Consider the following 13,255-nt stretch of genomic DNA (forward strand, 5'->3'; position numbering starts at 1 on the left):
CTGTGGACTTTCTTCTGGTTAGACGTTGCAGTGCTGTGGATGTACGTGGGGAATGGAAAATGAAAGTGACTATAAACAAAAGTGAAAGTGATCGACTTTGTATTGTCGTGATGACTGAAAATAATTCTCTATAGTCCATGTAAAGGAACAGGCAATGAATAGTACATTTTAATTAGCTGCTTTAAAATTCTGTGCGTTTCAGTAATCTATAAAGAAGTTAGTAACGCAGGTAAGAATGTTGTTTAATCCATGGCTTCTTTTCCCTAAACAGTATGTTAAGATTATCTTTTTTCCGGCCTTTTAGAGACCTGTGTGAAATACCTGTGCATATACAGAAATACTATAAAAAAGATAACAAGAGCTGACCATGTATATCATAACTGGTCAGATTAATCCTCTGATGGATGAATCCTCTAGCTGAATGCATGAGAACCAAATTTAGCCTACCTCTAGTTAATACAGAGTGTGAAATACACTACTTCACAAGTATCAACTATGGACTGTCACATGTTGTTTTGACTTTTTGTTAAACTGGGCTGAATAGCAATTGTAATTAGGGTTTGTGTCCTTGTGTAATAGCAAAATTTGCGTACAAGCTTAAGTTCAGGAAAATGGCCTGTAAAGTCTTGTGGATCTTTGTTTTACTTGACCTTAATCGCCTTAACAGAGACTTAACTTTGTCTTGCAGAAATGTTGGAATCCGATAATATAATCACTTTCAATGGACTGTCCAATAGCTCCAGTTACCACACTTTCCTTTTGGATGAGGAACGAAGTAGACTGTATGTTGGAGCCAAGGATCATATATTTTCTTTCAACCTGGTTAACATCAAGGAATATCGAAAGGTACCTTCAGTCATCTATAATTAAAAGAAATACGGAACAGTTCTTGTTTTGCAGACGTGTCAATTTTATTTTGAAAACCATGTGAAATGCATTTGAATTGTTTTGCCATCCTCATTCAGCTACAGGACACGTCTGTAGGGAGAAGAATAATCAGACCTTGTTAAATCACTTCTATGAGACTTAATCTCCTAAATGTAGCTCATGATACCCATAGTATGTGGCACTATGATCTAGGAATTTAGTTTCTAATTTTAGCAAACCTGATTGGAAGGTCTGGTAATTTTATTTTAGTTAAAGCCGTGGTTTGTTTTAACAACAACATTATATAACCTTTTTCAATATAATAAAAATATTGTAAAAGGTTATTTCTTAAGTTCAGATATATACCATAGAAAAAGAACAGTTTTACCTGCTTAAGCAATTCAAGTTTAAAAACTAAAAAAGTTTTGGTGCTAATAGCTATCCATTTTTCCTTTCTGTGTATTTGTTATGCTAGCCTATGTCTGCCATACTCACACAAATAATTATTTTTTCTGTCTTATATTGAGAAGCAGCACAGTAGCAGTAGCACCAGTAAATGGGTTTCATTTCATGTCAGGCTAGCTGTTTCTTAAACAGTCCATAGTTTCATGCTTACCGCTAAATAAAACAAAGGTGACTATTATGACAGCTTTCACAGAAAGGTCAGGGTACCCAACACTTTTTTTTTTGCAGTAAGGCCACTTCAGTGTTTGCAAGTTAGAGTGGTAATTTCTCTTCCCTACCACTGAGTGCTTTAAACCAGTGTTTCTGCTACTCATAAACCATAATAAATTAGATACTAATAAAAGAGTGACAGATGGGTAAAAGCTCTTTGTACATGATGGAAAGCATTACTTTCAGTAGAAGTTGTTGACTTAAATTAGAAGCTGATGTACATTTCAACTGTGCTGTTATTTGAGTCTAGTAATTCATTTTATCTTTTCATTTGTTCTAATGAGCTTTGCCAAACAAGAAGGTAAACACAGATATTAAGGTTTGCTTTTCATATACTTAAGCATTTAAAATCTCAGAACTTTTTATGGTGCATTTTAGAATCTAGAGATTAAGCTTTTATGAAAGATATATTGCTTCACTGTCAGTCGATTTTTTTTCTTGCTATGCCTGACCTTTTGCCCATTTGACTATTAGCTTCCTAAGATGATAGCAATAAATACCTTGTGTTCTTTATTCTGAAGGAAGACAGGCTATTCATTTGTATTCTCTAAGGAAAAGGATAAAAGGAAAACTGGGTATTTTCTTTTCTGTTCTCTTTAGAGCAGCTATAAAGGAAACTGCCTATTTATTTGTATCCTCTGAGGGATTCATAGTTTTAATGCACAAAACATCTGGAATAATTAACGAGAGGATGGTGTTTCCACCATAGAAAACTCTTCTCCAAGATTGGAGGATTGTACTTTAAATTCTTTAGTCTTCAAACACTTTTAGAACATTGTCTGAAATATAAACATTAGTATATTGAAGGAAGATAATTGTTTCTTTTGGCTTAGGGCTGAAGATTCAAAATGGCATTTGAACACTCCTACAAATTTGTAAGTTTTTTGGATCAGCCCATTATAAAGACAGAAATTACTGAAGACGTTTACAACCAGATCAAAATCTTCCCAAGGGTTTATCTGTTTTGGGGTCTGAATCTTTGATTCACATTAACTTGTTACCATTATTACACCATCAGTTTTGAAGCATTTGGATGAAAATCAATGAAGATTTTTATCTAAAAATACAAATAAAGCAAGACCTCATGGGGGGAAAAAACCCCAAATTCTCTCTGTCTTTACAGTGGTTCAACTTAATTAATTTTTAAATAAAGTTAGCAAACAGAGAAGTGGTCCATGCATTTTATAGTTAAGGATAATTGGTTCATATAATTAAGGAGCTTATTTCCAAAATTTGAATTGAACCTGAGATGAACTATTGGAAGATCTGAAAAGTTTGAATATTTTTATTCAACCTAGTAGGTTTCAATTTTCACACATCTCTGCACTTCTTAAAGCAGGAATAGAAGCAGAAAGTAGCCACTGTTCTCATGAAAATTTTAGCCCTATTTTATAGACTCAAGAGGTTTTCTGCTTGAACTATATATTACGTTATAAAAAATTTCTGAACTTCAGACATTGAGCCAAACTTGAACTCAAAACATCATTAACAATAGCCCCCTAATTCTCATTTATCATCTGTACTTATCCTATTTACAAATGCTTTTCCCACTACTTTATAGAAAAACTGCATTGAATGCCAAGGTTATAATCCATTCTCATGGCCATTCATATTGCATTATCTGAGGCTCCCAAATGAATAGCTTGGCATTATGTGAAGATCATGTTTTATTCTATATGTAATTCCTAAAAGCTTTTCAACAGACATGAATAATTGACTAAGAGGGTCTCTGGGTTTTCTTTCTATGAGGTGAGGTACATTTTTTGCTAGAACTATAACTAAAGCAGGCTTAGTCTGTATCATTAGAGTAGTCATATATATATTCACGAAGACACTGATCCAACTTAGCATCAATATTTGTTCTGGGTGGTGTGATAGTATCAGCCTTGTATAGTGTTTTTATCTATTTAATTGAAGAAGAGTAAACAAAAGTGCAATAGTTAATATATTGCATAGCCACAAGCCTTGTTTCTGTTACAAAACCTTTGAAACCAGATTTAATTGCACACTGTAAGTAATCTATCATGTTCGAGGATGTCGGGTAGATCCAAATTTGGGGATCTGAGTCGCTGTTAAATTACATTCAATTTTAAACTGTTGCTTTAGTTTCATTAATATCAGTGTAGTAGCACCCATGTAGACCTTTTACCAATCTATTTCTCAAACTCAACAGCCAATATATACAAGATATACCTGTATTTATAACTTTCTTTAGCATGATTTCTAATTTTTCTAAATGCCTTGGGTAAAGGAAAGAAAAAAAAATATAGGAAAGGTAGGCACTGGTTATAGGGACTGAACAGCACTTGATATACAATTTGTGATTACTGAACCATGAAATGGCATAAAGTGATTTTTATTCTGTGTGTTTAGATTGTTTGGCCGGTATCTCATACCCGAAGGGACGAGTGCAAGTGGGCTGGAAAAGATATTCTCGTAAGTACAAATCTTTCTACTGGTATGTTTTATTCTTTTCAAAAACATTTTAATATTTCATGACCCTTCCCTGTGTTAATTTTTAAAGCCTTTTTTGCCCAGGATTACTGTTCTAGCCATACTTAAGTGTTGGGTTGTACAGGCCTTCGTTGTTCAAGTATTTCTGTGTATGAATATACAAGAAGTTTAAATGTATAGTATGAAAATTATACAAAGGAAAAGGAAATTATTTATTTACCATCAAAAGCACTAGATTAAGAACTGGTAACATCATGTTGTACTGACTTAGGTTGTGATCCTACAAAACATTCTCTATAGACCCTTGTGTCTGCTTGGCATCTTATTAAAATCAGTGGGTCTCCATACAAAGCCCTAGCGTTCTGTCTCTATGGAGTTCTTTGTAGAATTGAGGCCAAAGTGGTTTTAATTTTCTGCAACGGTTGTGGTGCCTCAGGAAAAAAAGGCTATATTATTCGTACTATACTGTACCTTACCTCTCTCATTCCCGCATCTCCGTGTGTCTGTGTGTGTATATATATAAAATGAGAGGGGGAGAGATCTAGCCATAATTCCTTCAGTGTTAGTCAGTCTACATTAATAGTTTTGTCCTGTCTTCCTTTAAAAGAACAGAGGGAAATTGGAGATATATGCATGCAATGACCCAAGTGGATACAGGAACAGTGGAGCCAAATGGGATATCACGGTGGTTGTAAGGATATAACTGAAAGCGGAATTTGACCCTATGTGTATATATTATTGGCCTGGATTTCAGAGATGATTCACTAAAATATTCATGATCCCAGCCTCATGTCTCTGGAGATTTGTGTTCCAGTACTGTCTTAGGTCATAACTGAAAGTAGGTTTGCTGGTCTTAATCTAGTCCCTGGAGAGAACTGACCTACATCAAAAACCCATTTCAGAACAGGAGTAGTTTAGGTCAGGACTGAGATGTGTAGGACAATGTGTGTATTTGGAAAGGAAACTCTGGATTGTCAGGTACCCAGTTAGGTCTGAACTCTAACTAACACCAGCCCTTTGATTTTTATATTACACAAATGTCTCTTACTCAATCCACCCATGTAGTCTCAAACACTTCTCTGAAAAATATCTAAGCTTTGGCTTAGAAACTCAAACCTGCTAGGTAACAGAAAAAATATTAGATTTAAATATCTGGGCAACATAAGAATCAAACTTATACTGCAGCTGCTGCACTGTACCTGGCCTACTAAGCTAGGGACAGAAATTAAAAATAAAGTGGTATAATTGATTGGAACGTGGTTCAGATCTGTAACATAAGAAGTTCAGTGCACATAAACCACTTCCAAAATGGCCAAAACCAGTTTAAGATAAACCTGGATTGATGTAGTATCAGATTTAACTGATTCAGGTTAAATGGGTTTCTTGAACTTTCCCAGATCCCCTCCAGATTCAAGTTAACTCACAGTCCCCCAATATCCCAGCATGCTTTACACCTGTCCCACAAGCCCCACCTTGCAGGGTGGGTGGGCTATCTTTGGGCAAAACTGTCTGCTCTAGCTGAGCAAGGAGGCATGCTCTAGCATTTCCTGACTTCTGGCCTGGGCCACTGCAGGCAGGTGGCTGCATTTGCGGAATCAAAAGTGATTGTTCACTTGCTTATTGGTTCAATGTATGCAACTTAGATGAACCTGCAAAGATTGAATCATTTCACCCTTGGGCTTTTTGACTGTCTGTACTTAGCTTTAATAGAGACTTGGTTTTGCACTAGTGGCTATCCAGCATTGGTGTTAACAAAGCAAAAAGGGAAAAGAGATGATGTTTTGTATAGTGCAGTGTGACAGTGCACTTCGTGTACCTGCCTTTTTAAGAGGTCAGGCAATCTGTTGAGCAGGTAGAGGTCAGAGTTAATTGAAGAGTAAGGTGACCCAAGGAGCTGGAAGGTGTTTCTAGGCCTGATAAAAGGAAGACCCTGAGAGCAGGGTTGGCATATCTTGGGAGATGGAAAAGGAACATCACCCAGCAGAAAGGCTGCTTCCCTTGAATGCCAGTGAGGTGAATGACATCTGGAGGTTTGGGTAGGAACTACAGGGATGGAGAAGGTTCCTGGGGACCCAGAGTGGGGTCCAGAGCCCTAAGAAGGAGGCTGAGAGTCTGTAAGCCTGTTTGAGGGGCAAGGAGAGCCCTGAGAGAGGCTGCGTGCCTAGGCCCTGTTGAGAGGCCAGATGAGCCTGGAGAGAGAGAGGCCAAGGACACAAATGGGTGCAGACAGAAGTGACAATTTTCACTTGATCTGGCCACAGAAAGCAGTCACGAGCTGTAACCAAACACAAGTGTAGGATGCAGGGTGGAGATCCAATTCAACAACCTCACCCTACAGCACTGGCTAGGGAGCCCAGGAATGAGCTCCCTCTCCTGCCCTTCCCCGCTCCCATTCTGAAAACAGTGAGCACTGGCAGAATGTTTCACGATTCCTGTGGGGACCTGGCTGCAGGCTCCCAGCCCACAGCTGGATTCCCCTCTCCCCTGGAACCAACAGTGAACGTCTGTTTGGTCTGGGGTAATGCTGTAACTCAGAGCGCTTTGCAGGAATCATTCTGAGATACAGAATGGGAGCAATGTTGCACTTAAAAATGGGTTTTTAAACCTAGTGCTCTGAGAATTGACACAACACTTGTTTGATTAATAGCAGAAAGGATTGCTTTAATAACTACCAACAAGCTACAAAACTAAATGACAGAAAAACAAAAGACTTTCTTAATATTTAATAAGTAAACTATTACAGTCTTTGTATTATCTTAGCTGCAAAGAGATCTTTACCCAATGCAGGCAGGGAGCAGTTCTTGGACAGCCTCACAGTGTAGGTCCTTCACTCGTGGCTGGCAGGATGGCTTCTTGATCTTCCTTGGACCGCACACACCTTGCTGGCAGTTCTGCCTTGCTTCCTATACTTTTAATTGTACAGCTTAAAAGCATTTTTCCTTGATGGTCGCCAATTAACATCCGAACAAAACAGAGAGAAAAAGGGTGACCATCATATTACAATTGTTAAACTGCCTGGCTCCTGTTTTTGGATTTGTCTAGGTGGGAAGACTTGTGTTAATCCCTGACTAGCTTGGCAATTAAATGTGATGAGCCTTGAGTGATTAAACAGGATGCTTAGAGGCATTGGTTACCGGACCTGTCTTTGGGTATTTGTTTATTAATGGGGTGAATTTGCAATGGCTTGTACTGGCGATGGTCTATTTACAAATTTACAGACATACACTGGATGATCAAGACATTTTTAACAATTTAGAGATTGGATGCCAGTTTTGAGAAATGTGAGGATGTCACATACAGGACATCTTTCCTGTATTCAATGCACCTTTTACAGATTTTGCTTGAAATGTATATTTTTTTGGCTTTTTACCACAAAAATATTTTGTACAAGAGGCACTGTCCAAGCTTTCATTGCAGCTGCACTTCTGTCTGCACCCAATAAGAAAAGAAGAAAGCATGGTAGGAAATACAGCATTCAGGACATGTCATAATCTAAGCAGCCACAAGGGTAAAAATATTACAGAAATTGGGGGTGCTCAGAATTTTTTTAAGGAAACAAATGTAGGTGAAAACCAGGCTCCTATATTAGGTTCCTATAAAAGTAGGGCTGGAAGAGATCTCACAAAATCATTCCAGCCTTCTGCTCAAAAGGAAAACTAAAACCATTACAGAGGAAAATTAAACTGTGAATCTTGATTTTCACTTTCAAGCCATCTCTAAAATGTAAGTGAAAAATCTGTAAAAGGTTCATGAATTAGAGTTAAATAGAAATAATGGATAGCTAATTATTTCTCCAGGTTAACGTTATCATTTTAGTTGGTGAACTACAAATATAAAGGCTCATCTAACAATGTGTCCAATTTCCTCTCTCAATACCTAAGATTACCTGAATCAGAGGGCATATCCACGCCAGCTCTTGCCATTAAATAATACATTAAGAAAAAAAAAGTACTTAATGGTATAACTGAAAGTAATAGAACAATTTTAGCTGTAATAACGTTACTTAAAGATTACAGATCATTAAAGGAACTGAGCATTCTTTCCTCATTTATTCGTTATAGCTGTTGTCAGTACCTTGGAAATGTAAAATATAAAGATCATAAAAATAACTCAACGGACTCTCATTAGAGAGACAGAGGGAGAAACTGGGCACTTAAAGCACAGTATAAAATTCATTTGATTTAATGCTGCTCTCAGCGTGTACCACTGCTAAGATATTAGAACTTTTTCTTTTGTGATTGTTCGAACTTTCCTAAATGAAGTTCTGTATCTTTTATGAGAAGATCTCATTTTTAGCATTTGTAATTATTGATCTCAAGGGAGAACCAGTACTGAAAATGTGAGCACTCACTAATAGGCCAGGTGCGGTGCAGCAGCTGCAGTACAAGTATGACCCTTATATTGCCGCACTAGTAACCTCAAACGTGACCTGGGAGATTTCCTCTCATAATTATAAGAGGTAATTTACTGTAGTTTTTCCTCTGTCTGAAGGATTCCTTCAACTGCATTGTCAGTCATGCCAATCTAGGCCTAGCAGGCTTATAGAACTGAATATAGTTCACAGGGGATTATGCTCAGGGCACCATACTTATAATATATTGAATATCATGACGTTCCTTTGTTAAATACCTAGTAATTTTCCTTGCTTTTTATTAGCTCTCAATTTTGTTTCTCAGAATACTTAAGAATTGTTAATTAGCTAAGCTCTGCAATACCTCTAAGTTACATTATCTATTTTATAAATAGGTACACTTTTAAAGGTATGTTTAAATCCATTTGACATAAATTGAAATGGAAATATGGTGAGATTCAATATTTTGCCTGAGTCTCTGCACTCACGCTTTATTTAGCGCAGGACTCAGTTTTTGATAAAAAATTACCTCCCAGATTTTCTTATAAAGAAGCAATGTTTCCATTCACTTCTTTATTATTGTCATAGTGCTATCATGGTTTATCATCCACCTAAATAAACAACTCTGAGGACTTAGTAAAACCATAAGAGAAGTTGTCTTGTTGTTCTGAGCCCCAGCCACAAGTACATGCTCTTATTTGGTCTACTGTAGTTACACTAATATCCTGAGAACAGCCCCTTCATATTTCAGAAGACTAGGGAAGAGTCAAAGAAGAAATTGCCTGGAGAGAATTTTTCCCATGCAGACATGATCAATAAAACTCATGTATTTATACCCCGCTATTGAGTCTCAAAGTTTTGATTTAAAGTGTTTACAGTCAGCTGGGACACAACAGTAACACATGGCAATTTCTGCATTACATATGGATTAAATAATAGGCAATTGTGAACGAATGTAGCTATAATTCCATTTTGGGTTCTCGTGATATCATGAGTCACAAAAGTGAAGCTCAGGTGATATATTGAGTCCCTAAAATCCCAAGGTAATTTTGTAACTGGGGACAGGAAACCAGTTTACATTAATTGGAGTTGACTGGGAAGTAGAATTCATCTAAAATTCAAACTTTGATTTTGTTGAGAGAAGTTAGCTGTATTAGTTGAAGTCAGGCAGAAGGCAGGGCAGCATAGTACCTTCTAGATTAACTCATTCAGAGAGGGATGAGCTTTCATAGGTTACAGAGTATTTCATCAGATGCTATGAATGACTTGCAGAGAGTGGGCATGTTAAATAGAAAGGAATACTGTTATTTAAATAGAACTGATAGGAAAAGGGAAAGGAAAGAAGAGGGGAAGATGAGCTGAATAGATCAAAGGGGATAAAGGAGGGAGTTAACCCACTGAAGGACATAACACAAAAAAGCCTGTGACAGAACACTTTGACCTCCTTGGAAAGTCCATCACTGACCTCAGAGTAGCTGGTCCTAAACAATAGTACCTTTAAAAAACAATTTCAATGCAAAATTACAAAACTAGAAACCACCTACAGGTTGAATTCTGTTAAGTATGGTCTAACCAGAGACTCCAGATTATTATGCTGTTACCTAGACTAACTTTTATAACCCTTGGGTGTGGTCTGTACATGCAGTTAATGCAAAGCAATGAACTCTGGCAGTTATTGCTCACAGGCACAGTGTTTACATGTGTGCATGAGACCACAGCACATTGAGCTAGGTCAGAACAGTCCCAGCTGGCAGGGGTCCTGGAGGGGTCAGCTTGCTAGCCCAGGGCTGCTACAACTTGGTTCAACATGCTGCAGAGGGGCTGGTTGGGGCATGAGGGTGCTCCAATGTGGGGCTAACCTGCAGGCAACCCCTGTACTGAAGCACCTTCATGACCCTGACAGCCCGTACACGTGTATTGGGGTGCACTAAACAACACCACAGTAGGATAGTACTTGTGTAACAAGTACTATCCTATGGCATGATTTATTAGTTTACTGCAGCCTAACAGGGCTGCATGTGTAGATACTGAGACTTTACTGCAGAGCTAATTAGTTGGCTCCATAGTAAACATCTCATGTGGATTCTCCCACTGTGTCCCCACATTATCCCAATGATGTGCCTCACATGGTTATACTACTTCTTAAAGAGAGTTCAGTTTCCATGTGTAACCCAGGGCGTGATGCTACCTGAGCCCTCACCTGAATAGTGGGGTACCGGGGTACCTGGTAGCCGGTGGCCCTGCTCAACTCCCTGGGTAGCTGCTGTAGGGTCCCTGAGTGGAGAGCCTCTCCTGACAATCGAAATAACCTTGAAGACTGTTATAAAAATAGTTACAAAATCTTATTATTTACAAGATAACATATAATGGATACAATAAAACAGACAGTTACACAACATAATGTGGCAATGGTGGCTTAAGGGTTAATGCTTCCCAGATGCACCTTACACCAGGGAAAAGCATACAAATTACCTACGCTAAATAAGGAACCAATAAATAAATAAATTGATACACCAACTAATAAACCATCAAAACCTTAGTCTGTAACTGGTATACTCCAGGGTAACTATGAGGACCCTATGTACACCGCCCTTCGGCTTGGTTTCTCAGGGAGCAGGATTGCTTCTGTGTCCCTGGCGCAGGAGCCATGGGCGGGTCCATGCTGCTGGCATCCCTCGCACCGGTTTCAGGGGTCTCAGTGCAGCAGGCAGTGGCTTCTCCCCTGTGATCCCAACGCCACACAAGGGCTTGTAGGAAGGTCTTCCCAGGCTCAAAGCCTCCTGACAGGCAGGTCCTCTTTTGTGCCTGCTGGTGGCCAAACATGGAGCAGTGTGCCCATGTACGCCTGGCTGGCGGGGCGAGGGGGAAGGGGCGTAGGCAGGGGGAGTGCGTAGCTGGACACTGAGTGTGGTGGGTGGGGAGGAGTGGCACACAGCCAGATGCTGAGCAAGGCGGGGGGGGGGGGGGAGTGGGGCAATGGCATGATGCACAGCTGGGTGCCAAGTAGTGACAGCTGCCATATGCAAGCTTCCCCCACCTGCCATGTCTGGCCAGGTGGGCAGTGCCTGTGCAGCAGCGCCTGGTGGTACAGGATTATGCGTGGTGGCGCTCCATCTCTGCCCACCTGTTTGTACCCCTTAGGGCCTTCTCAAGTACCCCTGGGGGTATGCATACCCCTGATTGAGAACCCCTAAGTTACAGCACCCCCCTGACCCAACAGGTGTTCATCAGTGCAGTTGTGGAGGGGTGGGGGGGATCGAACCTGCCAGCAGAAGTCCAAGGAGCCTGCCAGCAGCGAAGGAGGCACCCCTGCCCCCCAGGCCACCCCACTTCCTTGCACTTCTAGGCATGTTAGCAGGAAGAGAGAGGAGAGGGGGGAGATGGAAGGAAGAGCAAGTGGCCATTTGGGGGTTGTCCAACCTAAGTTGGAGGAGAGCCTGGGGGGTTGGGTAGGGGCTCCAATCCACTTGTCCCTGCTCCAGGTCAGGCCTGGCAAACCCCAGCTGGGAGCTTACTCCCCCTCCTCCCCCCCTCCTGGCAGCCCTGATCGTGCAACTAATTAACCCTAGGGAACCCAAGTTCGCTAAGGCACTCTAAAGAGTACCGCCTTCGCTAATACCTCATTTGATGTGGGTTTATTTGTTTCACTATTGGCCACCTTAAAAGCACTCTGCAGCCACGCATGTGTCTGTGCCTTATATTTCATTTAAGCACCTTTGCACTAGTTGATACACTCAGTCGTTTATGGTAACAAGATTGCATGGATCTAATTTAGTTCTCAGCTTGACCTGTTAAGTTTAATTTAAATAATACTAACCTGATGCCAAATATTCGCCCTCTAGGGTTTTTGTCTCCCTGAGATAAGGCAACAGAATTCAAGTCCCTCCTAAACTCATCTTGACACTGTTCAAATATTAGAGGTCATTCGTTTCTCCTACTGAAAATGAATGTCTGCTGGCTTGGACTTGGGATTTGAAATAGGATACAGTGGAGTGCAACCTGCTAAGCTGCCCTCACCCCCATATTATAACTGATGTTGTTTGGAAAATGAAATTGGCAATGAATGAGTATTTTCTTCGGCTCCTCTTATTACTGTCATGCCCTTCAGGAGAATAGAACAACATACAAGACACATCTAAAAGTAATTTCTTGCATGTATTATTATAAGTGAAGAACTGAAGAAGGAGACTAAGAATTAATTGTATAATACTAATTAGTAGTAGAAAGTTTGCTGCTAAATTAATCAGATTGACATATCAAGTACAGTTAATCAAACTGGATTACATCTGACCCTTTGTGGTGCCGAAATAGGAAGGAAGGGATCCAAGGCTTTTTCCTTCTCTTTATATATCCCCCTCCAGGCATCTTCTACATCCAGGTAGGATGTGCAAGCAAGTTATGTGCTGGTTTAATATTGCCACTGTGTTAAATTGCTTTGTACAGATTCTTTTTAACTCCTACACCAGCCAAGAGAGGTGAGCTGGCCTGGTGGAGAGGAACTGGACAAATACACTACAGCCTTTCAGTATTTTAGAGCTATCACTTTGATACGTTTCCTCCCCAAGGGAGGTTTGGCTGAGTGAGTCACAGTTCCTGAATAGATGTCAGTAATGCATCCAGTTGCATAAAGCCACATTTATGTCCCATAATCAGTCAGCCTAGATGCCAATACTGCAGCTTGCTTTCATATAGGATTGTGCATATGTTGCCATGTATGAACTGACCAAGGCAAATCAATTACTGCAGGGTAATACCTTGAGCACTTGTGTAGAGGAAGATCAAAATTACTGACAGCAGTTCACATACGGTATCTTATTTGATATTACACAGTTTGATTGGTAATTCAAAATATAGGAAAATGATTAAATAGACTTGAACTTACAAAAAAACCCGCCAAACAAAACAGTT

At 39.7% G+C, this 13,255-nt stretch overlaps 1 protein-coding gene across 12 annotated transcripts in view; it reads left to right on the top strand.

The window, feature by feature from the left end:
• SEMA3A (semaphorin 3A) overlaps positions 1-13,255 on the top strand; it is a 468,302-nt gene that overhangs the window by 305,232 nt on the left and 149,815 nt on the right. For all 12 annotated transcript variants that reach the window (XM_090041876.1, XM_090041883.1, XM_090041875.1 and 9 more), the window contains 2 exons: positions 689-846; positions 3,916-3,978. In XM_090041876.1, coding sequence (XP_089898002.1) covers positions 689-846; positions 3,916-3,978 — 221 coding nt within the window. The remainder of the gene's footprint in view (positions 1-688; positions 847-3,915; positions 3,979-13,255) is intronic.

The sequence above is a fragment of the Crocodylus siamensis genome, chromosome 4 (genome assembly GCF_052110815.1).
Source record: "Crocodylus siamensis isolate JL-2025a chromosome 4, ASM5211081v1, whole genome shotgun sequence".
NCBI classification, from domain to species: Eukaryota; Metazoa; Chordata; order Crocodylia; family Crocodylidae; genus Crocodylus; species Crocodylus siamensis.